At 44.4% G+C, this 27,178-nt stretch overlaps 2 protein-coding genes across 12 annotated transcripts in view; both read left to right on the forward strand.

Annotated features, from left to right (window-relative positions):
* LOC311253256 (mitogen-activated protein kinase kinase kinase kinase 4-like) overlaps positions 1 to 7,011 on the forward strand; it is a 42,885-nt gene extending 35,874 nt beyond the window's left edge. For all 10 annotated transcript variants that reach the window (XM_084347084.1, XM_084347086.1, XM_084347087.1 and 7 more), the window contains 9 exons: positions 721 to 838; positions 1,497 to 1,667; positions 1,822 to 1,965; positions 2,328 to 2,462; positions 2,592 to 2,692; positions 2,796 to 2,945; positions 3,028 to 3,187; positions 3,313 to 3,452; positions 4,370 to 7,011. In XM_084347084.1, the coding sequence (XP_084203210.1) occupies positions 721 to 838; positions 1,497 to 1,667; positions 1,822 to 1,965; positions 2,328 to 2,462; positions 2,592 to 2,692; positions 2,796 to 2,945; positions 3,028 to 3,187; positions 3,313 to 3,452; positions 4,370 to 4,453 (1,203 nt within the window). In that variant the 3' untranslated portion in view covers positions 4,454 to 7,011. The remainder of the gene's footprint in view (positions 1 to 720; positions 839 to 1,496; positions 1,668 to 1,821; positions 1,966 to 2,327; positions 2,463 to 2,591; positions 2,693 to 2,795; positions 2,946 to 3,027; positions 3,188 to 3,312; positions 3,453 to 4,369) is intronic.
* Positions 7,012 to 8,462: 1,451 nt separating this feature from the next.
* LOC311253508 (putative ribonuclease ZC3H12C) lies at positions 8,463 to 26,648 on the forward strand. Of its 2 annotated transcripts, none has more exons than XM_084347524.1 (6): positions 8,463 to 8,606; positions 19,614 to 20,491; positions 20,638 to 20,777; positions 20,884 to 21,118; positions 21,294 to 21,400; positions 21,590 to 26,648. In XM_084347524.1, exons 2-6 carry the CDS (start codon positions 19,683 to 19,685, stop codon positions 23,173 to 23,175), a joined length of 2,877 nt encoding a protein of 958 aa, XP_084203650.1. In that variant the 5' UTR covers positions 8,463 to 8,606; positions 19,614 to 19,682; the 3' UTR covers positions 23,176 to 26,648. The 2 variants fall into 2 exon arrangements, with proteins under 2 accessions (XP_084203650.1, XP_084203651.1); XM_084347525.1 differs by lacking the exon at positions 8,463 to 8,606 and adding an exon at positions 13,964 to 14,149.
* The last annotated feature ends 530 nt before the right edge of the window (positions 26,649 to 27,178 follow it).

Consider the following 27,178-nt stretch of genomic DNA (forward strand, 5'->3'; position numbering starts at 1 on the left):
GTCTTAGCAGTGTTGGGTGATGGCATGCCTGGTGTGATGGTAGAGGTGATAATATATAAAAAAATTTTAGTGTGCCAAATTCAGGATGGGCTGCAAGTCCTCAAGCACACATGACCTACTTAAAGAGAAGGAATCACATTTATTTTACATGTTGATTAATTTAGATTACTACCTCTTTTGCAGTTTGACTGAGTTGTAAACAACATGCATCTTGGGTGGTGGAATTGCTTTCGTCGTCTGTGCTTTATTAGGAACAGCTTTTTCATCTAACACTTCCCAGCAGCCGGTGTTTGGATCATTTCTCATTTCCCTCAACACATTTCATTCTTGTTACACATGTTGTTTTTCTCTCTAACATCTCTGTCCTCGTTGGCTTCAAAACAACTAACACAACTGCACGCCATCTTTTTCATTTGATTTGTAATAAACTTAAATGGCAGTGCCAACTATGTATTCCCAGTTGTTTGTGTCGTAAAAATGTAGTTTTATTGAACTCAGATAAGCTAAATGCTGTTTTATGAGCCCCCAGAGGTAGAGGTTCAAAACTGAGGGGGCCTGTTGCTATCGTAATTAAAACAGTCACAGTGAGTTTTATAAATTGTAATATAATAAATCTTTGTCATGCTTAGGGCCAACTGATAATGAGAAACCATTGCTTTTTATGCCGGTTAAGTACAAGTTGAAAACCTCTGTACTCTAAATGTCTTATATCTCTCTCAGTCCCAGTCAGAAAGCAACTCCATGTCCAAACACAAGTCTTCCTCCTCCTTCACTCCCTTCATCGACCCCCGTCTTCTCCAGATCTCTCCATCCAGCGGCAGCTCCCTCAACAACATGGGTAGGTCACCAACTAACCAAGCTCGATAAGTAAAAAATCCTGAGTGTAGCCTGTTTCATTTCCCCAGTGACAGAAGGATGCTTTTTGTTTAAGAATGGCTCCTCCCCACGCACATATTTAAAATATTTTTCAGCACTGATGAAGAAAAAAAATATGTCGAAACATGTGAGCTAAGGTGATGCATCAAGTTTTAAATAGTTATATTACAGCGTTATGCAAAGGGAATTTGCAGGGTAGTTGGATGTATTGGAGTGATGTTGAAGGTCTCATATTGTAGAAAGTTAGGTTTCCATGTCTTTTCTTGATTATAAGCACATCTAGGTTATTAATACATATTGAGAAAATATCAGAACACTCAATACACTGTGCCTTCTGATGAGATATCAGGTCTAAATAGTTGTGATGCCACAGGGAAAGACAGGCACTAACAGAGCCTTCAGACAGAGGGTGAATAGAGGTACTGCAACAGTGCACAGTATGAGAAAAATAATGTTTTTTTTTAACATTAAAACATGTAAACAATTTCTAGTAGACACCCAAAATAACAGTATGAAACTGAAAATGAGCATAATATGGGAAGATAATAATAATAGTTGAAGATAATTTAATGACATGGTAGCATCCAGCCTGACCTCGACCACCTCTCTGCCCCTTCCAGCAGGATTTGGGCAGGATGGACGGCTGGCGGACCCGCTGAGGGCCGACCCATCCCGTAAAGGCTCGGTGGTCAACGTCAACCCAGTGAACACGCGCCCCCCGAGTGACACGCCAGAGATTCGCAAGTACAAGAAGAGGTTCAACTCTGAGATCCTGTGTGCTGCACTCTGGGGTAAGTGTATCTGAACAGTCTGGTTGGGAATCAGTAGTGCTTTGATGGATTTAAGGATAGAGGATACATGGAGATGTACCGCAACCACAACAATAATAACAGCTATAATAATTGAAATATGACTGTTTCATTTGTTTGTGCACGACCTTCCCAGGAGTGAATCTGCTGGTGGGGACAGAGAGCGGTCTGATGCTGCTGGACCGAAGCGGTCAGGGGAAGGTCTACCCTCTGATCAATAGACGACGCATCCAGCAGATGGATGTCCTGGAGGGACTCAATGTTTTAGTCACCATATCAGGTACGGTACACGTGCTGCCTTTGGTTGCTGAACACGAACATTGTTTTTTTTTTTGAGAAATTCTTTATCATGCAGAAGTAATGACGAAGGTTTGGATGATAGGTGGGTGGATTCATTCGTTGGACTATTGAGATCTGCTGTCACATCTGTCATCTTCATCTTTAATTTTCTGACAGTTACCACAGTCTGACTCATCTTTGAGGAGGGACAGAAAACTGATGCATAATTGCAAACACTTGCAACACTGACAGCTATAAACTTTCATTTTATATGCAATCCACAGGGTGTAATTTGTGACTGTATAGCTGTGAAACCATGTTTCATTCTTTTGCTTTCTCTCAATCAATCTCCACCTCCTGCAGGTAAAAAGAACAAGCTGCGAGTGTATTACCTGTCGTGGCTGAGAAACAAGATTTTGCACAATGACCCTGAGGTGGAGAAGAAGCAGGGTTGGGTTAACGTGGGCGACCTGGAGGGTTGCGTCCACTACAAAGTCGGTACGTTGTCTCGTCTGTCAAAGATTCCCGAACCTAAAAAATGAATAATACACACAGACAGGGTTAAACTTGACCAGATTTTGATTTAAGCATTACTATCACTCACGAATGACTCACTTTTTATTCCAGTGAAGTACGAGAGGATTAAGTTCTTGGTGCTGGCCTTGAAGAATGCTGTGGAGGTGTACGCCTGGGCACCCAAACCCTACCACAAATTCATGGCCTTTAAGGTAAGCATGGTGTCAGGTTGTAGAGTTACACCCACCAGATTGTTTTTGTTTCACTTCTGTGTTTGTCGACCCTATAAGCTTATTTTTTTATGGTTGGTCTCAGTCTTTCGGTGACCTGGTGCACAAGCCCCTGCTGGTCGACCTGACGGTGGAGGAAGGGCAGAGGTTAAAGGTCATCTACGGCTCCTGCTCAGGCTTCCACGCAGTGGATGTGGACTCTGGTGCCGTCTACGACATCTACCTGCCCACGCATGTAAGTACTTAGTGCAGTCTGATGTTGCCTTGTTTTTACCTTACCTTACTTATCTTAACTATTTCTCCGTTTTCTCTCTCAGATCCAGACTCACATTCAGTGCCATGCCATCATCATCTTGCCCAACACTGATGGAATTGAGCTGCTGGTGTGTTACGAAGACGAGGGTGTCTACGTCAACACCTACGGACGCATCACCAAGGACGTGGTGCTGCAGTGGGGAGAAATGCCAACTTCAGTGGGTAAGTGGCACCATTTAAAAACAAAAAACAAGACAGTAGAACTCATTCCAGCAGACTGCTCGGTTTGTCTATTATCTAATAAACTTCTATTAATGCGCTTATGTCCCCCCTCTGTGTGTGAGCAGCCTACATTAGGTCAAACCAGATCATGGGCTGGGGTGAGAAGGCCATAGAGATCCGCTCAGTGGAGACGGGTCACCTGGACGGCGTCTTCATGCACAAGAGAGCCCAGAGACTCAAGTTCCTTTGTGAGAGGAATGACAAGGTGAGAACACAGAAGAACTTTCTTCAACTTCTTTTTTTCTTTCCTGCTTTTCCTTCCCTTTTTACCCTCTATCTTTTCTTCCTTTCTCCCCTCCCCCTTCTTTCTTTCCCTCCTTCCTTCCTCTGGTCTCTCCCTCCTTCCTGCCTGTTTTACTCCCTTTCTTTTATCCCTGCCCCTCCCTTTCTTCCCTCCCTTTCTTCCTTTCTTTCTTTTCCTCCCTCCTTTTCTCCTTCCTTCCCTTCTCCAGCCTTCCTTTCATCCTTCCTATCATCCCAACTGCTTCCTTTCTTGCTTCCTGCCCTTCTTCTTCCCTCATTTTCCCCTCCCCCTTCCATCCCTGCTTTCCTCCTTCCCTCTATAAATACATCCTTGCTTCTTTCCTTTCCTCCTCCCCTCCTTTCTTGCTTCCTTCCTTTGGTTTCTCTCTATCAGCTGATTTTCAGCTGTGTTGTTTGTCTTATAGTTATCATTTTGATCTCATTCCTCCAACACATTGGTAATTTTGCAGTGTTGGCAACCTATTCACTAGAAACATGAGCAGCTACTCCTGTAAATCACTGCTACAACCCTTGAATACCAAGAACAAGAATTTGAAAGTTTCCATTTTTGAGTTGTCAAGCAGCCTAGGACAACCTGCAGAGAGGCACAAGTTGCTGTCTGAGTTGCTGAACATTAAGAAAAAACACACAAGCTAACCACTGGCTGAGCTGTTGTTGGTATGTCAATTAAAATTCAAGGTATATTCCACAAACGTTGCAGGGACCCACTGCAGACCCCAGACACTACTATCTGGCTTATAACCTTTATTGAATGCCTCCATCTTGGCCTCCTTGTGTACAACCCTCTGCACCAGAAACGCCACCAAACACCATTTATATTATGTATCTTTGTCTTTGTCTTTGTCCCTTGTCCGTCAGGTCTTCTTCGCCTCTGTGCGCCAAGGAGGTGCCAGCCAGGTGTATTTCATGACCCTGGGACGCACTTCACTCATGAGCTGGTAGTCGACATCCCACCGCACCAGCCAACGCGACAAGACCAACAGATGACGATTGTGACTATGACTGACAACGATGATTAAGAGGCGAGCCTTGAGCCTGAGCCGGAGTAGCGTCTCGACGGTAGAACAGCCTCCTCTCACCTGCTTAGGCAAACAAACTATGGATTGGACTGTAATCACGAAAAGAAGCGAGGGGCCGGTGTGTGTTTTGGGGGCCGGGGAGGTATATTCATAAACCCTCCACCAGCCTCCAAGTTTGTCTCAACCCAAACCACCCCCCACCCCCGCTGACCAAACTTTGAGCCGATCCCGTCCTCCTCTTCCTCTCCAGGACGTGGGATCTGTCGCCTGTTGATGGTTAAATCTTTATGTGTCATAGTAAAACTTTGCATCGTGTACTTGTGTGAACGGAGGAAACACTGAGCATGTGAATGACGGGATGTTGGGGGGGGGCTTAAACGCGGCCATTTGCTGTATCAAAGAATACTGTATGTGCCACACCTCGAGTGTAGCTGTCCGTAGCTGTGTTTAGTCCAGGGTCCCGTTCAGGTAAAACTAACTCCTATTCCCACCACAGTAGGTTTTCACGTCAAGCATGTCATTTAACACTAGTTCACCGCCACAGTTTCCCTCTCATAAGCTTGACTTGTAAATCTGCCTCTGTGTCTTCACTTTTTTGCCTTCTCCTCCTTGAAGTGAAGATTTTTTAAGGGACCTTCTCAATATATCCATTAAATACAGGGTACTGGATATCACCTTGTACATACTAACTACATCCACCTTGCGGGCTTCAAACTCTCCCAGGTTTTACAGACACTTTCTTACCACATTGCCTCACTTAATGTAGGTTATGTCGGACAGAAGTAGCCCTGTTTATGACAGCATGACACAATTAGCCCCAGTTTTTTCATACACTGTATATTTTCTATGTGATTTGCTGCACATAAATAAAGCATAAGAATGCAGGACACACCCATAGATGAGTTTTAAAGGAAAAATCCACCTGATTACCATCAATCTGTCATTTTTTTTAGGGCTTTCCATATCGTGATGTAGTGTTGCAATGTCTCTGGTCAGCTGGCTTTGTGTATGCTCATTTTCCCATTGTCACTGGCTCAAATTCTGCATATTCTTGTCGTTCTACTTGAAATATAAAAACACACAACTACAAAATGGACCCAGAAATGTGAGATACAGGTGGATTTTTCCTTTAACATCAGTCATAAGTAGGGCTAGGATAAACTGTGAATTAGACATGCAGAAATAGCAGTCGGCCATCAAGGTAGCATGGAGGCCAGGGGGCAGAAGTGACGGTAAGGGAATGAAGTGTGCATAGAGCTGGAGGGCTGAGAAGAAGCTTTGAACATCGCACTCCACGAAGGGGAGGAAGTCGGCCTCATCTCTGACATGTACGATCATCCAACTCTGTATTTCAAACGAGACGGTGGCTTAATATTTAGCTAAATGGGTTGCTTAGAAGGGTCTCCAGCTGATTAAAGCTGCTCAAAATCCTCTGAAGGTTAAAAGTGAAGAAGTTTGGATTTTGCATACCGTAGGAAGAATCTGAACCAGCCACACGATTCAATTTTGGACCTCTCTTTTTTGCCGTTTCGGGCTTCAGACAGGCAGTAAGTTTTTACTCACTGAAAAGACAAACACACAACACGAACTGGATCATTATTCCATCCCGGATATGAACTTTATGTCTTCATTTTTACTTTTCTTCCTTGACAAGGCAAGACTAGTTTGTCACTTCATGTTAGACTCATTCCACTGTTAAAATGTAGAATCCATCCTGCGCCTGTGTGTCTATGAAATTCGTCTCGCCAGCTCTGCTCTCTGTAAGGGTGGTACCTTCACTGTCCGAGGTGGGACCCGCTCAGAGCTGCAGAACATGGCAACGAGACGCCTTCGCTGTCTGATCATCTGTGAAACACGATGAAGGCAGAAAAGAAAAAAAAAAATAGTCACACGTTCTAATAGCAGTGTTACAAAACCACTTCAGACGGCATGAACTAAGCGGCATATTTTTTAACTCTGACTTAGTTTTTAGTCTTGTTTCTGCAATTTTTATTATGTAACCCTTCAGATAAGTATGAGACTGCAGTGGTTTTTAAATTGTAATGCACACCTTTTGTTGAAAATGTTTACAAGAAGCAATTGTTTTGTTAAACCAATGTGCATCGATATGAAATATTTATGGTTTATTTTGAGGGCAGTTTTTTCCCTGTTTTGTATTTTGTATTATTCCCTTTTTGTACTATCATTTAGACGTTTGTGTACAGGAATAATCAACTTTTGCTCACATTACGAATTACACAAAGTCTCTAGTGTGGCATTTCACTGAATCCTCTACATCCTGCATAGTGCACAGTGTGCCCCTGGCTGTGTGGCAGCGTGGATCAAATGTTTTCTACCACCCAGGTGCCAGGTGACATGTTTCCCCTCGAACGTCTCTCTGCCATGCCTCTCTAATTTATGTCCTCTCTGTGTGTACTATGGGAATTACTGTATTTTCCTGAAGGTCTTTTTTTCCATTGAATAAAATCAGAAGTAATTTACTGTGTGGTGTCATTCTTTGCAATAGTTTAGACATTTGCATACCTTCAAGTGTCTGAATCATAACTATGCATAAAGAAAATATGAAAGTTTCAGGTTTTATAATACTTTGGGAGTTGCATGAGACCGTAAAAGAAGTCTGGGAGGCAAATATACTGGGAAAAGTAAAGGAAAATGAAAAACAAGTAAAAGTCCTGCAATGCTACTTGGCTAAATCTACTTAAGAGTATCAAAATTTAAGGAACTTTGTAACAGTATGTGTAAGAAGCGTTTTACTCTTTGTCAAGGTGGAGCTAATGTCTGTTAACTAGCTAGTACTATTATTATTGTTAAGGAGCTAATGACTTATTTTTTTGTGCCATGATATGGAAATAGTACTTCTAAAGTACAAGTACCTCAAAATTGTACGGTATCTGAGCATGATTTGAATTCAATGAAAGAGTGTCATTCCATTTGTGGCTCGTCAACTTTATATTGATACACCAGTTTCCTTGCTACTTCCAGCATGCTGGTCACATAAATTCACATAATCAGTGGGCGGGGGAAAGAGAATATAAAAATAGATACATGAATAAATCATCATTATCTTCACTCATTACTGATCAATGAGTAGGTGATGATGATGGAATGAAAGCAGATGGAATGAAAACATTCGTATCCATGACCTCAGCCACGTCCTTTATATGATTAAACTAAATACTACAATGAAAGGAGACAAATGAAATAAAACAATACTCATTTTCAGTTTCCACTAAATCATTCACTGGACAAACTGGACTTTCTTCTTCCAAAGCACCTGTTTCAGTGATATAGGTAAGGTAAGTACAAAAAAAACCCCATATTTTATTATTTTACATTTTCAGTAAAATAATCATTTAATTATTTATTTAATTTTACATTAGGTACACTGCCTTGTTTGAATTATAATCCTCTAACAACATTGTCTCGAATATAAATGGTCTTAATTTCAGATTATAGAGCTTTTCAACTTTGAGTCACATTCAGTAGTGAAGTAAGTTAATACATAAATACAAAAACAAAGAAAGAAAGAAAGAAAGAAAGAAAGTGTGGACATCATTCAATCTTTATTTAAACGCAGCAAAACATATATATTTTCACCACAGGATGGCGCCATTGCGCACCTTAATTTACCACCCCGCTCCCAAATGTTAGCAGTTTAGTAAAGCTAGCCTTAATACGTCACAACACAGTTTCCGGTTTACGCCAAAAACGTGCTTGTAAAACGTGTAACAACGGGTCACAAGCATCAACTTCAACTTTATTAAACGTATACGGCGCATTTTCAAACAGGAAATATATTTTAAGGGACACCCTCCTGTCATTTTTTAATGTAGCTCCCATAAGCAGGCCGCCGTCCTGTTCCACCTGGATTTCTTTATCCCTAACGCGTTGTCTTTTATTCTGAAACACGCTGCGAGCGGAAGTCGCCTCGCTCCTCTCTCCGCCTTGACGCAGTTTGGCTGGGTCACGCTGCAATCCAGCCGGATGTTTTGCGTCGCCAGTATGTGATGGGGGAACATTCGCTCGTCTTTTATCACAAGGCTAATCGTGCGGCTCGAGCGGCGGACCCTGACCGGGTGAGTACCGCCGCACGGCGTCGGGCCGAGCGGACCCGTTAGCTGGAGGAGCTGCAGGTTGGTGTGGGTGACAGCTGCAGAGAGGTCGTGACGGTGTTGGTTTGCAGTGACCGTGCACGCCCCTGCGCGCTCCCACGACATCCATAATATAGTTTGTGTAGATGGTAGCCCTCTTCAACAGGCGGAGGACGGGGAGGCTGCTGCCGTGTTGATCATCACCTGTGTGACTCTGAATACAGGTGAAGGTGTGTTTAGGGGAGGGGGGATGGAGTGGAGGAGGCCCGAGAGAGAAAAAACACACGCTTCCAGTGTTTGTCTGTTCTCTGATGATCCGTCTGTGTGTGCTCCACCTGTCTGCTGTTCGTCTCTCTGACAGCGTATATAGTGTAGGAGGATCAGACCAGCAGCAGTCCAGGCTGGGGTTCAGAGCTTTATGATGGGCAGGAGGAGGTGGAGAGAGCAGCAGCAGCAGCAGCAGCAGCTGTCTCTTATTCCATCCTCTCCTTTAACTTCTGTCCATCAACTTTGAAAAATGTGGGCTGAAATTGTGGCTGCTGCCATCACTTTGAAAAAAGGGCCCTAGGGCTGAACTAATTCAAGCAACCTCTCTGCATCTGGCTCACATCCCATAGTTGTATCAGTCGTAAAGTTCACTTGCACAAATCAGAAGTCGCTCTTTGTTTTATTGTGGTTTTAATGATCTGGCTGAGCTCTCCACACATACTGTATGCTCAGTTTTCTACATTATTACGAGTATTGATTTGAATGACACATGCAGGCAGCAGACACACCAAGCTGGTGAGTGTTGCCATGAAAGGATGAGTTACTTTCAAAATGCTTACCTTTATTTTAAAGTCATATATTACGTTACAATATCACTGTCTGCTAGAGTAATAAATTACTTATTAAACTACTTTAAGTTACTTTTTAAAAAAAGCCCAAATAACCTCTATAGAACAATTAAATAGCCGAGATCTTTTTAAATAAGCAAACGTCCTTGGACACAGTGATGAGCAGGCAGACAAAGGATCACAGTCAGGATCACAAATATTTTTAATTGTAGGCTCAGTCATGTGAAACACAATAGACTTATACCTTCTACAATGTAGACATGACAAGACAAATTATTTTTTATTTTAGTCCACAGAACAAGGAACACATGGGCATATGTGATTCAAGAATGTAAATTAAAGCTCACTCGGAGGATCGGGCTTCATCATTAGGCTCATTTCAGTCACACAGAGACTGAACAAAGAATTTGTAGGCTCGACTATTAAACACACAGCCTATATTAATATGGTCATGTTGGTGCGGATGGATTCTGGAAAAAGCAACAATAAACGCTTCACTTCGGTCAGTAACGTGGATTGTAACGCATAACGTGACATAAATGTAGTAATATATTACTGAAATATTACTAGTTATATAATTCTGTTACCGCTAAAAGTAATATATTACTGTAACCGTTGCCTTTGCCCTAACAACTCTGAAACTCGTGTCCTTAACGACTCTGTAAGGACACTCCCACACAGAGTTTAGAAGCCTGCAGCTCCCCTCCAGTTAGTTAGAACTGAAGAAGCCTCTTGGATGAGAGGTGAAACGTCCTCAACAAACTGAAACAAGTCTTCGATACAGCACCTTCATCAACATTAATCTATACTGGCTTTTTTTTCCGTTTGTTCTTCAGCGTTTGGTGGAAACGCAGGGGTCAGAGGTCAGAGGACAGGTCAGAGAGGTCATGAGGGCAGCAGGTCTCCTTCTGTTGCATAGACCTGGGTCCGATGATGTATGCAAATCATTTTTAGCATTTGTTTTAACCTGCCAGATGGGTTAAATGCTAAAAACATAAAATCCACATAAATATCATTTTTTAAAGCAAAATATATCCCAAATGTTGCCTTTCAATTGTGAGTACATGCTGATTCTTTTGTTTTTGTTAGTTTTAATTGAAGGTAAACTGAATATTTTTGGGTTTTGGACTGTTGTTCAAGTAAAGCAAGCGATTTCAACAGGCCGGCGTGAGGTTGAGGAACTTGTGCGGAGTAGATTTAACAGTGTGGCTGAATGATATGCAAAAAAAATAAATAAAATCAATCATTTATTTTGACATATATTGTGATTGTGCTATGAGTAAAAAAAAAATTTATTGATTAATGTGCCAATTTTTTTCACAAATACATTTTTAAGTCTCTAAAATGTAAAAAGAAAATTGAAAATTGCTCATCGCAATTTCCCAAAACCCAAATTGACATCTTCAAATCGTCTCTTTTGTCCAACCAACAGTCCAAAACCCAAAGAATCAGAATATAAGTTTTCTACTTTTCTTTCGATGGACTCATAGTTGCAGCTCTGGAGGATATCAAAACAATGCTGCAAAGAATTCCCAACAAACACATCTAGTACGTCTCTGCTGTCTCCCCCCTCCATATCTCTCCACTATTGCAGCCTGCAGCTCGGCCTTATCTGTGTCTGCAGAGAAAGACGATCGTCCTGTTGCCGCTGCAGTTGTCGGGAGCAGCACACACACCTGTTTGTTCGGACAGATGGCCTACAGAGCGCTCCTCTGTCCGTGTGTTTGGATACTGTGCAGTTGGTCAGCTGTTGTATCTCCCCTCGTCGCCCCTTATCTGACTCTGCACGCTGACTCAGGGCACATTCTTATTTAATCAGGCAGTTGTTTTCCTGTGGAGCCGCCGAGCTGAAGGAATACTTATTTTATTTGGCGAGGCGACAGAGAGCGCGCACTAAAGACACACTGACACCACGGGCTGCTTTTAGTTGCTTTTGATTACATGCTAACTTCTGGCTGCCAAGATACATTCTGCTGGATGTTGAGCCTTATCTCTCTGAATGGGTATTTCTCTTGGCAGACATGTTGCCCTCCGGTGGTTTTTCAAACTTAGGGGCTGGATCACACTGGGCTGTTCGCTGGTGTGGAGGTTGCTCTGTAGCCACAGTGTTGTATTGTATACTGCCTGTAACTAACTATTATTTCCATTGTTGATTAATTCAGATCTTCTAATAAGTGATTGTTTTGCATTTGCATCAAATGCATTGATCCTTTCTTTCATTCACTTTCAAAACAAATGCACGTGCTAGCCAGAGCAAGATCTTTAGACACCAGGCTGCTTTTGTCCACGGGGACCACCAGAATCAACAAACACATTCAAACTTCCTTGTAGCTGCTTTAAATTACAGCTCCAACGATGATTCGATAATAATCTGTTGATTGATGCTGCTGTAACATCCCAGTTTCCCCTCTGGGGGATCAATAAAGGGTCATCATATCTTCTCAAATATGAGGATTTGATGCTTATCTGATGTTGGATGAACAAAATAAGCAATTGGCTACATCTTCAGGAGAGATCAGCCACATAAAAAGACACTTTGTGCTAGTTTGCATGGATCCAGAGTCCTTAGGTCTCATCGATTTAGGATGTTTCACAAATCGGTATCGGTGAACTCTATTGATAGTGGTGGACGGGAGGCGGGGCCAACTCACCCTCTCCACCATCCAAGGTGAGCAATTGTTCAGCGAGGTCGAGATCCTATACGACGAGCACAAGTGCTGCCTTTCAGGAGTGAACGCATACAAGCTCCGTTTCCTCCATTATAATGTCAGGCCTTCAGCTGGAATTTACGGTGGCCCTGAGGGTCAAAACACAACGACATTTGAGAAAAAAAGAACATATCTCAGGGAGGTGTGGAAATATCTCAATCAGAGAAATCTGCAGTCTGCAGCTTGTGTTGATTGCTGATTTTCCGGCCTCAGCTGGACAATAAAGTTGAAAAGTTATGCCGCTACGTCACTTTCATGCTTTGAGTTGTCGGCAGACATGAGGCTAATGTTACATATGTCAGGAAATATGTCGGATGGAGGCAGTGAGTGATAACTGAACGCACACAGTCGTTTGAAAGCGGACTTTTGGGCAGGCGTCTGACTTTACGAACTCGCTGGGAAGCACGGACTGGACGAGACACTTGCCGTGTGTAACCTCGGCCTCGCAACGCTCGTTAACCTCGTTAGCTGTTTTCAACTGCAGCCGCAGAGAGAGCCCAGCTAATCAGCCAAGGATCGAGCAGATGCTGTCATTCTCGCCGCCAGCTCTGAGAGAGGTAGAGTCATGATTGTGATGTTGCAGTGTGATTATTGAAAGGACTTTATAAATAAAAGAGGGATTTACATGATGAACAAGTAGCTGTGTGCAGTTATGGTGAAAATTGAGATCAAATTTGAGATGAGCGTCAGAATCCATTGAGAATCGCTCTGCATGGCGTTGACAGCTGAGCTGTGATCAAATCGAAATCTTGCGGCCAGTGAAGATTCACACCTCTGAAAATGAAACAACATTTTGAAAAATGTTTTGTTTTTTATCAAATGTTTTTTGTGTTTTCTGAAAAGTCGCGTTTTGTGAAATCTGGTTGTGTTTTGATCCTCGGGGCCACCGTAGAAATATCTGATCATAATAGTTAAAACATATAGATTGTCACACTGATTTAAACCTTTTTTGTTCCTTGTATCATCTTTAACTGTTGCACCAAAGACACAGGTGCAATTAAACAAAGATATTTACATTAGTCATTTGAATGTGGATGTGACTTGTTGAAATCATTCAGATTCCGTTGTTTGCACACAGGCTCTGTAATCGCATAAAAGACAGAAAGGCAGAGATTTGTGCTTCCGAGTCATCTGCCCGGAGTGTGCGGCAACAATGAGGAACATGTCCCCTCCTCATACTCATTGGGACATAAAACTTTTTGATGTCCCTCGCCCCCCGCACTTGTCCTTTTTCCCTTTCAGTCTGGCCACACTCTCCTCTTTCCTTTTGCACTCTCTTAAAGGCCACGCTAGTCTTTCAGCCAGCCTCGGCCCTTTCTTTCTGTTCTGAACCCCCTCCGCCGCCACCGCCACCCCCAGCTCCGAACAAAGAGAGGAGAGTGACTGTGGTGCTCTGTAGCCAGGTGTTCTCCATTGCTGCCCCGGGCCGTAATAGCACCAGCCCTCACACTGCAGCTGCCCTCCCCAGCCTCCCATTGTGCGGCTCTATTGTTCAGCCGCCCACCCCTCGTTGATTCATCGGCCACACAGGGGAAGCCCTTTCAGACTGAGGAGAGGAGTGTGTGTGTGCTGGTGCGCGTTGAGTACGCGTGCCTTGGGGAAACTGGGTGTTGCAGGCATTTGCCCACAGCCACTCCCCTCCTCCTCCTCCCCTTGTCTCTGCGCCTCATTGTAAAGGCCGCTGCGTCTGATTGGTGGAGAAGCAGCCACTCTAGACGAGGGAATGGCAGACATTGTTGGTCCATCTGTTCTGCCACTCATTGTCCAACTTGCCTGCCTCTGTGGAAAGAGGATACAGCCCTGGAAGACACTGAGGACAGAGGCCGGAGTTGGATGCTCCGCTGCACCATCAGCCTCGGATATAGCCGCTGTTGGAACTATAGGACTTATTTTTTTCTCAGCTTCCCCTGCAGCGTCTCCAAGGATTCGAATCGGTGGAAATGAACTTTCCCTTCTTCATTGTTTATTGATCTTTTAAGGTCTGGTAAGTGTGATGAAGTTCCCACTTTTTGCCTATAACCTGACTTTTATACAAAAATTTGACTTTTTAGCTTGTATTAAATCAAAAAGTCCACTTTTTGTGGCTGTTTTCTCTTCTGTCTTGAAAAAGCAGTGACACTAGGACCATCAGGGTGATGCAAAGGTCCCTACTAGCTACACTGTATCAGTGTTACCTGCATGACAGGCTGCAGAGCTGCAGCATCGTAAGTCACTTATTTGCTGCAAACGCACCGGAATGACTGGATTCAGTTGAGTTTAAAATGTGCCCGGGTCATGTAGAGTTCACGTCGAAATGTTCAGAATACAGCGGGGATGGAGCAGTCCAGCTCCTCGGCCTGACTGATGATGGTTCTGGACGTAAAGTAGTGCAGTCTAAACACTTTAACCTCCACGTTACATAATATCTTCCTAGTCATAGGAGTTTGTGGCACTGTTGTACACCGGCCTGAACTTGGTGTCAGTCTGCAGCTGTTACACTGACACTGCAGTTGTTTGAATTTCAGTTTGATCTCTGTTGATATGAAAGTTGATGGGGGGAAGGGCCAGTGTTTTGGGGGTTTGGCGCGGGACGGGGGGGGGGTAACAGAAAACAAGCGTCTTCTTATGTGGGTCACATGAGGCTGGATGAGGCAAATAGTGCGTTGGCTAAAGATGTTAGCCTTGAATAGTGTGTGTGTGTGTGTGTGTGTGTGTGTGTGTGTGTGTGTGTGTGTGTATGTGTGCGCGCCCATGCAACTTCACCATCTGACTGCGCGTCTTCAGTTTGTGTGTATCAGTGCCTGTGTGTCCTGCTGCGTCTTTATCCTCGCTCTATTGGATATTTGGAGACAGGGGTGCAGTGTGTGTCAGTGTGTGTGTGTGTGTGTGTGTGTGTGTGTGTGTGTGTGTGTGTGTGTGTGTGTGTGTGTGTGTGTGTGAAAGGGAGACACCAGTTGCGAGTGCCGCTCAGCTCAGCCGACATCTGTTGCCCTGCTGCTGGCGGGGAAAGCCTAGCGCATCATCTACACGCACCAACACACACACTTACACACAGTATTCCCCCGGCTGACTATTCTTGGACAGCCCCCCGTTTTGCAATAAGTTTTGCACAGTGTCAGGCTTACAGCGCTTCACCGCCACCAGACGGCCCCTCCCAGACCCCCACCCACCAACCTACCCACCCACCCCCACCCCTTCAGACCCCAAACCTTCACCCGCTGCACACACACTTTTTACACAAAGCTCCCAAATACAAAGCGCTGTAAGGACTGTGTTACATATTCATTGCTGCCTCCATCAAAGCCACCGGTGCTTCTATGTGTGGGAGCTGATGTTTTGAAAGATGCACCCACTCAGCCTGGAGGTCTGGAGATGGAGCGATGAGGTCGCTCCACCATTGGTCCGTTCAGACCAGGATTCCATTAAGCACTGAATGCATTATTCTATAGAGCTCGGACCACACTAGAAGACTTTTTTTACCATCAGATTTGTCCAGATTGTGAACATTCAAATGAGGCTGATGTGATACAGCGGCACCAACTGCCTTAGAGCAAGAAACTGGCATTCTGAACCCTCACAAAAAAGAATCAGACATGACATTTTAAAAGTAAAACAACCAATCCATAAAAGATCCTACAAGGACAAAGAAGCTGATCTGGCCTCTAAAGGATCCTGTGAAGAAACAGAGTTTGTTTTAGTGCCATACTGTACCACCAGACTGGTTCTTCCCTCAGGCTGTCTTCCTCAGCACTCTGGCCATAAAAAACTGTTTTCATTTTATGACTTATCCAACCCAGATTAGTCGGAATCTGACCTGGTGACAGGTACTAAGAATAACTATTATAACTATACAGAAATCTTGTCTTTGATGGCCTCGTTTGTTTATGTAGTTCATATGGAGGCATCAATATTTATTTGAGAATTTTAACATAAATAGTCAGAAGTATAACTGATAATTATTATTGTTATTATATTATTATTATTGGCAGCCCTATTTCTAATTACCACTTCAGCTTAACAGTTTCTTAGAGGAAACTCTCAAACATACATTGGTTCAGTGTATGTAATAGTTTCTTGTCTTTTATGATTGGTGGTGCTGTGCTGAATAAGGCTGGGTATCATTTGAAATATTTCATTGTAATGCCAATATGATATCTGTTTTGGTGATTGTTCATTACCTCATGTTGAGGAATACTAGAGACACTGGATGCCACTGTTTTTTGATATGTGGTGCTATTGACACATTTCGATTGGTATCAGAAGTAGCGAGATTTTATGTAGGTATGCACTGATCCAACTTTTTCTCTCTTCCAGTACCAACTACAATACCTCAACTGAGTACACGCCATTACAGAGTAGTACCAATGTGTTGACACCACTCATTTCTGTAACGTTTTAAACTATTTCAACATCCAGCCATAACTGACCGTGACTATAACTGAGTGGAAACACTGAATTTTATAATGACACCGTATTTATAATAAGGACGGATCACATCATGACCAATATGACCGACTTAATCAGGTCGGTATCAGCAGTTTGATACCCTGACACCAGATCCCAGTTAAACGACATCCTCTGGAAACATTTGAGTCACTTAGACTTTTCTGTTACAGAACGCTTCTTTAATACCTGATGAGTTTCAGTGTGGTTAGATATGAGTAATGATCTCCCTCTGTTTGTGTCCTTGACCAGTCATTGAACTGTCATGTCTGCACAGCGGTGATGGTGCTGCTCATGCTTTGGCTGGATGATGTCAAAAGCCTTGAGAAACTTGAATGGAAACATAGTTTGGCTGTCAGTCAGACAACAACAGAGTAGAGTGAAATGTTCCCAATAGCCCCACTCTCTCCACAGCAACATGAGTCACTATGTGAGGCAGACGTTGTACATGTGTGTGTGTGTGTGTGTGTGTGTTCATGGGCACCATCAACGCCCACAGTGGTTGATGCAGAGATCCCGGGCCTCATAACTCCTGCAGCTCTATTGCTGTCTTGGCTGGCGGGGTCGGTTGCCAGTGAGGCACACGTTAGCCCCTCCCTCCCCCACACCAGACCTTTTTGTAATGTGTGTGTCTCTGTCTGTGTGTGTGTGTGTGTGTGTGTGTGTGCATGGAAGGCGGGTCGCCGGCTGAACGCCGCAGCCTCTGTCTTGGCATTTGGAAGGAAGAATGCTTTCAACAGCTGTAGCTTAGCAACAGTAGCTCAGCCGCGTTGCTAGGCAGCCCTTTTTCATAAAATGCGCACTCACTCCACCCAGACCCCCCCCACACACACACACCCTCTCCCCTACCCCCCTCCCACCCACCATCTTTAAGTCACTTCCCTTTCCATCATCTGCTTTGTCCACATAATGTGGGCCTGGGCTGTTATTCTGGGTTGTGGGACACTGAAGTCCAGCCAGGTTGAGGGAACATCTAACTGTGAATTCACATTTACAGAAATTCCTAGTATTGTTTAATCCTGGAGGGTTTGCTAAACTAGGGCTGTAACAAAAGAGTGGTCTCATTAGAGATCAATCTGTCGTCTATTTTCACGATTAAACTGTTAAGTCTATAAAATGTCAATGCCATAATTTCCCAGAGCCCAAAGTGACATCTTCAGATTGCTTCTTTTGTCCAACCAAGAGTCCAAAACCCAAAGACGATTTATTTACTCTCATAAATGATGAAGGAAAGCAGCAAATCCTTACATTTAGGAAGCTGGAGCCAGCAAATGTTTAGCAAAGTGAAAATATATATCCTCGCGGAGCAAGACGTCTTAAAAAAAACTGCAGATACTCATGTACCTTGGTCCAGTCAGCATACACCTGGCCTGTAATTTTGTTCCTAGAGATTAACATATCAGTTTCATGACCTCAGATTAACTTTCCAAAGTGCTCCCTGTAATTTGTGTAGCAGCTAAAACCTTTGACACCAATCAGATTAGCCTAACCAGATCCTACTTCCTTGTTGCCCAAGAGCACTATGTTGATTGGCTCGGTAGCTTCGGAGCCCCTCAGTGTTTTAACGAGTGACTCTGCACTCCCCAGTGGGAAGAGGCATATGGACCTTAATTACAAGGTAGAATGCGAGGGGGGAAGGGTCTGTCGGCCCCATCACTAACGGCTTGCTGTCCTTTTTTAAACGGCTCACCCTCTGCTACCCTTTAGATTAATGTGCTGTGGCGATGGTGCTGAGGGGCCTTTAAAAACACACTGGGGCCAGACTGGGAAAAAAAAAAAAACGCGGGAGTCCATTAATTAGGGTGAGAGGCCCCGTCGGCTCTTTGTGTTAGCCAGTCTGTGCCACGGCGGAGTCCCCAACTGCCCGCGACAGCCAGTCCGAGCCAGTGTAAACAGCAGCAGCTCTGAGCCTTATAGTGTTTGGAATCTTAGGCAAAAATGTTCTGAGTAAAATAAAGGTGAAAAATCTGATTTACCTAAAATAATAGTCAGTGTTGACTCTGAATGCAAATTATTTCCCAGGCAAGATAAGTGGACAGGTTGCTCGTGTAACAGACATATTTATTCACCCAAATGGTTCAGGGATTTACCCAGAGGCGTCTTATTCTGAAAGGGTCATTTCAGCGCACACCATTCAGAAATGAACAATAACCGAACTATAGCAATAAATGGACTAACAGGTGAAATGAATTGCATTGATCATCTTGTTACAATTTAATGTTTGCTGGGAAACCTTTGGTCCAAGGATTCATTTGGATGCCAGTTGATACTCAACACCCACCCAAACGCTACTGCAGACCAGGTACACCTGCTCACGACAACAGTACTACCCCAGTCTCACTGTGTCAGGGCTTGAGAAAGGTCTGGCTGCACCAGTTCTCACAATGGTATAAGGGGAAAAACACCCTGGCTTGTTTGTATTTCTTCAAACTAATCACAAAATCGGGGCACTAACCAGGATGCAGCGATGGTACACCTGCAAAATTGGGAACATATTTTGTGCAAAGGGGATCCGAGCCCTGGCAATTAAAATGACTAAATCCCTGCAAAGGTAACGTGAATTTGGACACCCCCAGAGCTCCTATGTCCATTCCTCGATGGGTCAGAGCCAAGTCCAATCCAGGGACCTTCATCATAAAGTATTTCTGATTCTGACTCTTGGAATGGAGTGGGTTCCCTTACTTCCCGGTGACTCCTTGAGCTATTTGTCATGTTCCTCCATTCCTGAGCAGTTTTTGTGTGAATGGCAGGGTGCATTGTCCTGCTTGGGGGGGCCATTGCCATCATTGCCATCATTGCCATGACGGGGTCACCAACAGTGTCAGTGGGTGGTGCATATCATTGTCATTCACTTCACATGTGAGTTCTTTTAATGTTGTGGCTGGTCAGTGTATATGACGGATAACAGATTTTCATTTGATTACCAGTGCTTATCTAAATTACGTCTCTCACTGAGATAAACTGGTGTTAGGTCCCAGTATAGTCTGTATTTCACAGTCCATCCTCCTTTCTGTCTCTTCCTTAAGGCACCAATGAGTCGAGCTTTGTGAGTGGGCAGCAGTCAGCCCCGTGTGCTGGATGTCTGTGACAGATCCATGGGCCAGAAGGACCATGTGGAGGCAGGAGCAGGCCACATCCTCGACCTGGGGCTGGATTTGGAGTATCTCCACGTAGCGGGGGCTGACTGTCAGGCTGGCGCCGCTGACGGGCCCCCTGCTATGGAGGAGCAGGGGGAGAGCTCCAGCAACAGCAGCACCGCCAATTCCCCTCCGCCGACCGTGGTGGAGGATAATGCTGGGTCTGACGCAGAGGGCGAGCCGGTACCCTCTTCCAGTGCCACCCTTGCTGCCGGCTCTGACCCAGATGGAGCAGAGGGAGGGTCGACTCACAGCAAGAGCAGCCACCAGCCACTTTGTCGGACCCAGTGTGTGGACTTAGGCACTGAGGGTCCTCCTGAGCCCCCATCTGAACTCACATCAGAGCTTGAACATGACACCCCTGCCCAGTCCTCACCCAGCTCCCCATGTAAGCACCCACCTGAGCCTTCATCCAATCCAGAACCAGCATCTGAGGCCGGTGGGAAGGAGTACCAGGCTAAGCTGGAGTTTGCCCTGAAGCTGGGGTACTCGGAAGAGACGGTCCGACTGGTGCTGTCCAAGCTCGGCCCAGACACCCTAATCAACGACATACTGGGAGAGCTGGTCAAACTGGGAACCAAGTCAGACAGCGAGCAGCCAGCTGGATCATTAGCCTCTACCTCATCATCATCATCCTCCTCTTCTTCCTGCGGCTGTTCTGATTTACTGGATGGCCAGAGGTCGGACTCACCCTGTCCTTCGGACTCTCTGTGTGACCAGGACAACCTGCGGCCAATTGTGGTGGATGGCAGCAACGTAGCCATGAGGTGAGCAGTCTGCAAGCAAAATGTCCTTTATTGATTCCACACAGCAGTTTTTTACATCACAGTGTGTGTTTATTGCTGAAAAAATAGCTGTCTGGACCTACAAAAAGACCCCAATATATTAATTGTGTCATAATTATGTCCTGTAGCCATGGCAACAAGGAAGTGTTTTCCTGCCAGGGCATCCAGCTGGCTGTGGATTGGTTCCTGGAGCGTGGCCATCATGACATCACAGTGTTTGTGCCTGCGTGGAGGAAAGAGCAGTCCCGCCCCGATGCCCCGATAACAGGTCAGTGCAGGAGTCTGTTCGACACACGCATGCAGTCGGTAAAGATAACTCTAGCACAGGATTTTTTTTCTCAACCTTGACATCTCTCTCTCTCCCTCACACACAGATCAGGAAATCCTGCGTCGCCTTGAGAAGGAAAAGATCCTCGTCTTCACTCCTTCGCGGCGCGTCCAAGGCCGACGCGTGGTTTGCTATGACGACCGCTTCATCGTCAAGCTGGCCTATGAGTCAGACGGCATCATTGTCTCCAACGATAACTACCGAGACCTGGCTAATGAGAAGCCTGAGTGGAAGAAGTTCATAGATGAACGGCTGCTCATGTATTCCTTTGTAAATGACAAGTAAGTAAGGGATGACTGAGGGACAGATTTAGGCAGTGACAATTACAGCTTATTTTATTCTATCTATTCAGTTTATACTGAAATTGAGAGATGTAATCTAAAGAATGTGCCTTGTCCTTGACTTTATAGTCATGTAACTGTCTTGTCCTTTCTAATCTTTCCTCCTGTCTCTCAGATTCATGCCCCCAGATGACCCTCTTGGTCGCCATGGCCCCAGCCTAGACAACTTCCTGAGGAAAAGACCTGTCATGCCTGAACAGAAAAAACAGCCTTGCCCATATGGTGAGAAAAAAAAATCACGTTTTTAGAACAAACTACAAATACACATGTGACTGATAACATTATTTATCTTAGTTGTGATGACACCGTATCTTCAAAATGTTTGAATGATTGTGAAGTGTATGTTTTATTGGGGGGTAATCTCTGTATATCTACTATGTAATGACACTGAGACCTTCTGTCAATTTCCAGGAAAGAAGTGCACTTATGGTCACAAGTGTAAGTACTACCACCCGGAAAGAGGTGCTCAGCCTCAGCGTGCCGTGGCTGATGAGCTGCGTGCCAGTGCCAAGACCTGTGTTACCACAAAAAACCAGGGGGACACTGGGCTAGTGAAGAGCCACAGCGTGCCAGCTGGCAGCATAGAGGCAAAAAAAGGCGCTCCGAAAAGGCAGTCGGACCCCAGCATCCGAGCTCTGTCATACAGCGATGCGGAGGAGAAGCTGCTGGCGAAAGGGAGAGCCGAAAGCCAGAAGAGCAGTCTGTGTAGCAGCAACAGTAGCAGTAGAACCATGTCCCCAGCCCCAGGAGGCGGCCCGCCATCCGGTCTTGGCCTTCCTCAGGACCAACAGTCCAGAGCAGCGACTCCTCATGCTCTACCAGCCCCCAGCCATGACCTTTACCCTCACTGTGAGTCTCCAGACTTGAGCTACTACTCAGTGACGCGTGCCTACTCGGGCCTGAGCCTCTCCTCCAGAAGGAGCCCAGACTGTCGCTTCCCTAATGACACAGACCTGCGGCTGGGCTCTATGGGCTCAGCGGGCTCCGAATGTGGCAGTGAAAGCAGCGTGAGTTGCGGTAGCAGCTGTGACTCGTATGGTGAGAGGCCGTGTCCCGCGTGCCCCCCAGACACCTTACTGGAAGACAGCGTCCATTTTGCTAATCCCCACAGCCGGCTGTATCCCCATCACGCCTTGTCAAACCATGAACTTTGTGGCCTTCATCCTGCCGATTACACAACTATCCAACACAGCCACTCATCTAACGCGGGAGTACACAGCTACCACCTGGCACGTGGGCAGAGTTGTGCCCACGATCAGCCTCCACCAGAAGCACCCCCGAAGCGCCCTCTCTACCCTTTGCCCCCTCACCTCCAGCACCAGCCGCTGGCTGCACGCTCCAGCTGCCCAGGCGACTACCACTCTCTGCCCCAGTCCAACCCCCACCCCCCTGGCTCCCCCCTCGGCCGCTGCCTGGCCCCGACACGAGCAGAGAGTGTGTCCGACTCACATCTGTATGAACACCTCTCTACATCGCACCATCACCACAGGCCTAAAGCTCTGCCCAGCTGGGACACATACTACAGACAGCCTCCGTTACCGCCGTCCAGGTATGAGCCGTCTGCCTATCAGAGCCTGCCAGACACACGCCAGTCATCCTGGCACGCTCCTCCCTGGGCACAGGACGGCTACGCCCAGCACCACTCCTCTCACCCAGCTCTCCACCCATCCCCGACACATTACTTAAACCACCCACCACCTCCAGCCCACCCTCCTCACCCGCCTCATCCATCCAGCACTCCTCTCTCACCATACCCGCCTCACAGCGCTCACCTTTCAGTGCCCTCCCACGCTCCTCCCCCCTCCTACATGCCACAGCACCCGGAATCCCCTGCGCACAGCCGCTATGGGGACGTGAGGGAGAAAGTGTACGTCAACCTGTGCAACATCTTCCCCTCGGAGCTGGTGAGCCGAGTGATGGCCAGGAGCCCCCACATCACAGACCCCCAGCAGCTGGCAGCCGCCATCCTTGCAGAGAAAGCCCAGACAGGCTACTGAAGAATGAAGGAAAATGTGATCTCCTATTAGAGAACAATAGCAGTTATGTAGTCTGAGTAGAAAACACAGACTGTGGGTGTTTTGCATCAGAGCAAACTGGAATTTGCCTGTGCAAGCACGTTGGGTTTGCATAGTGGAATTTTAAATAATGGAATGCTTTTGGATCGTCTGCAAGGAGGGTTTTATCTTTTCTTATGACACTAATGAGACATTGCATAAGATTTAAGAATATAAAATGCTGAAGATAATCCAAATCCAGCTCTGGTCACTGTGCAGCGACAACTAAATCAACTCAACTATAATATAAAGTGTGGAGAGAGCGAGTCATTTGACGAAATCTATGACCTTGACAGTAAGTGCGACTTGTGGAGAAAGTTCTAGACCTGCCCAGTTATTCATTGTTATTTATTTAGTAGCATATTATATTTTCACACGTTCACATGTACGACTTGTTATGCATCAAATTTGAAACGGCACTTTTTCAGCCAAATCTTGTAAGTTGGTATCGCATACATCAAATATGACTGAAATGAAGGATAATTGAATAATTTCCACCACCTTTATGGCGAGATTCTGATGTGAAGGCACTACGCACGCACATTATGTGCATAGTTCACTGTACTTAAGCTCAGACCTGAGTCAAATGGTGTTTGATATTTCTTGTAAAGCACCAGATGGATGGGATCTTGGGCTTCATAACTATAAAGGTATCACAGATGAGCATTCAAACCTCATTTGATTTGTGATTTTCTTAATCGGTTATGTTGCAGATCCCCATCTGGTACTCCATTATCACCTTTCACCACAGTTTCAAAACTACTATTTTGCAGAGGTCTGTGCATCGTATTAATCTCTGTCTGTGTTGTGCGGCCTTTTGTGGGTTTTTTTCCATGTTGGTAAAAATGGGTGTCTGAAAGATGGTTGTCTTATCGGAGATGACGTCAGTATTTTGGTCAGAGTTGTAGCTGTAGAGATGGGTGACCCTGTCGTGTGTACCTTAGTTTTAGTAAGGGACATCTCTCTCTCTCTTTCTCTATCTATCTCTCTCTCTCTCGCTCTCTGGCCCTTTATTTTGGGTCAACTCTGGCATCTGCTACAGACGGAGAACATCAGGACATCGGTAAATCAAAAACATGTACGTATTGTAAATATATTTAACGGATTCCCCCGCTGTGCTTTTGGCTAACAGCGTCTACTGTTGTCTGTAGCAGATCCCAGCTGAATCCATGCTAGACGGAGAAAAACCTTGTTTGATACAAATTGTATCATTAACTAAGTCGCTGATGTTATATACAGTACATGGACTTGTTGATCTGTATTTATCAAACACTCTTGATGTATTGCTATATGATGAAGTGCATTGACAGCAGTTACGTTCCAATCGAGATGTTCCAACTTTTTAATCTTGTGGAAATTGCTTTGAGACAATTATTTCACATATGTTATGAAACAAAAGGAGTTGTCTGCCTACTATGTTTAGGTATCGCAACTTCTTTATCCGCGCTTTTGGGTTTGAAGCTGGCTTATTTTCCTACAAGAGCTCCAATTAAATTATGTGTGAGAAGTATTCTTTGGTTTACTGGTTAACTGGCCATTTGGAAAAAACAGATGCGAATGAGTCTGTTTTTTCAGTGAGGTTGGGGTCAGTTCATTTTAAGTTTTTTTTTTAGCTTCTTTATTAAGCCAGTAAGTAGACATTCATTAAAGTAACATTAAAACATTATGCTTGAATAATCAAAAAAAAAACAACGTTTATTTCGTTAACTAATCTAGTGTTTCTATTAAATCATAAAATTGAGTGAATAGACCCCAACCATGTTTAATAAGTAAGCTTTTATATTTGGGTCAGTCCCATATCCCATGGCGGCCATTTTGAATGTCTGTGACACTACAGCTCTACCTGGAGTTAACAGAAAGACGAGAACAGCTAGCTTAAATGTAGCAAGAAGTTTAGCTAGCTAGCCTGGTAGCTACTCTCCAGACACAAATGGGGAGTTTTGATTTAAGATTGTCGGTTTAATATATTGTCTCTTTTCTTGTGTGTTAGAGGGTAGTATCTCAAAATAAAGTACATTTTAAACTTCACCATAACAGAAAAAATTATGACTGTGGAGAATACCTGAGCACTTACTAAGCTAATGCTAACATTTCCTTAGTATTATTACTCACCTGACCTGTCCAGGATATAACCGGTCTATCCCTTATTGCATGCACCTTTATAAGTAGAATATTCTAACAACGCCCCTTAGCTGTTCTAAAATCCCTGTAGATCACAACCTCTTGTGCTTGCTTTATTAGCCTACGAGTATGCTAGGTCGCCGTACTTAGATTTATATGGCCAGATTAAAATGTTAGCTGACTGCTGATTGATCTGGATTCTTTGGATGATTTCATTTTAATAATTCAGCAATCAATAATTAACGTTTGTCAGGTTCTTACCGGTTAGCAGCAGGACTTAGCTCCGCTTTACTTTGATCAGGTGGAGACTAACAAAAGTGCAAGTTCAAAATGGCCGCCAAGGATTTTAAAGTCAACAGAGTGAGCTCGTCATACAGTTCATCACAAGCCAGCTACATAAAGCCCACTGGTTTCTTTCCTGTCCAACATGTCACATTGTACAAACGATGATTAGTTGTACAATAACACGTGCTGTTGATGAGAGAACCTCTGTGTGTATTGAAGAAGCGCCTTCTCTCTGGCCTCCTGGCACTGTGTGTCAGTGTGGCACCTGAGAGTGGGCCCAAAGTAATGCCTCTTCATGGCATTGTGCTTATGACACATCCAATACTCTGAACTATGTTCAGCTAACTGTTATGCATGTTTTGATTTGTTTTTGGTTTCTGCATGGTTCCTTGCGTTTAAATTTGTGTACATAGCTGTGTTTCTGTCCTGGAAGTTTTGTCTTGCCGTTACTGTGACATGATGCTAGCTATTGAGACGCCTCGAGGCTCACTTATACACAAAACTGGCTTGTTTTTCTGCTAATGTTTCTGCTTCCGTTAATGTTTTATTGCATATATCAGTTAGTATTGGTTTCAGCACAACACCCGTTGACATTCAGTATAAAGTCAAACGGGAGTGCTGTCTTGTTTTCTATAAGGCCCTGACATTTACTCCAAAGTATCAGGAAGCATGTTTTTGGAATGCGTCCCGCCTGATTTCAACGTCGTTTGCTTTGGAAGTGCACTTGGCCATAGCTAGTGATAACTGAAACCATGACGATAAATTGACTTCTGTGCTGTAGATATCTCAAGGCTGTACAGGCCAGTACACTAATAGGTTGAAAATCCTTGGTTTCAGATTCTATTAAAATTTACCAGTAGAAAAACTTTAACTAATTGATTATTGTAACATTTTCACCTGTAACTGTGATTGTTCATTAAAGAGAGTACTGCTCTAAAACATGTGCCATCCATCAACATTGTAGTAGTTAAGAAATGCTTGTTTAAATAATAACAGTGCTGTGTTAAGCATGCTGTGTTTTTTTTTTTTACATCTTGTAGGTATTAAGGTGCTAAATCTGATCCCTCACCACCTGATTTTACCATCCTTAGATTCATATAAAGAAGAGAGGGTTGCAATCAGTAAAATGTATTTTGATGAATATACTTAATCAATGTAATCAATGTACCTAGGGAAATGCACCAGCTGGTCAGAGCACAGTGGTTATTAGTTGATTAATTATTTAGTCTCTTTCATTATCAACTAATCTATTAAATCGTTTGACTACCACATATGACTGTAAACTTTTATATTTTGGATTTCAGGATTTTTTTCCTGACAAAAAATACTGATTGGTAAATCTAGAATGTTAATATTTATAAAGAATTGTTAGTTGCAGATCTAACATATGGAGTTAATGGCATGTGGATGCTTCTCAGTGACAGGGACCCAGTCTAAACTGACAGCATGATAAATGAGACTAAATACAAATAAAAGCTTTCTCCAGAGGGTGCGTGACCTCAGAGCAGGGGTAAGATTCACTTCTCATACTGAAGCAAAC

This window comes from Pagrus pagrus, assembly GCF_965226575.1.
Source record: "Pagrus pagrus genome assembly, chromosome: 24".
NCBI classification, from domain to species: domain Eukaryota; kingdom Metazoa; phylum Chordata; class Actinopteri; order Spariformes; family Sparidae; genus Pagrus; species Pagrus pagrus.

Excerpts from the sequence above, each read along its gene's own strand:
- LOC311253508 (XM_084347524.1), top strand. The coding sequence starts at position 19,683 with ATGGGCCAGAAGGACCATGTGGAGGCAGGAGCAGGCCACATCCTCGAC. Across the intron at positions 21,119-21,293 it reads TATTCCTTTGTAAATGACAA|ATTCATGCCCCCAGATGACC; the intron begins GTAAGTAAGGGA and ends CCTGTCTCTCAG. Across the intron at positions 21,401-21,589 it reads AAAACAGCCTTGCCCATATG|GAAAGAAGTGCACTTATGGT; the intron begins GTGAGAAAAAAA and ends GTCAATTTCCAG.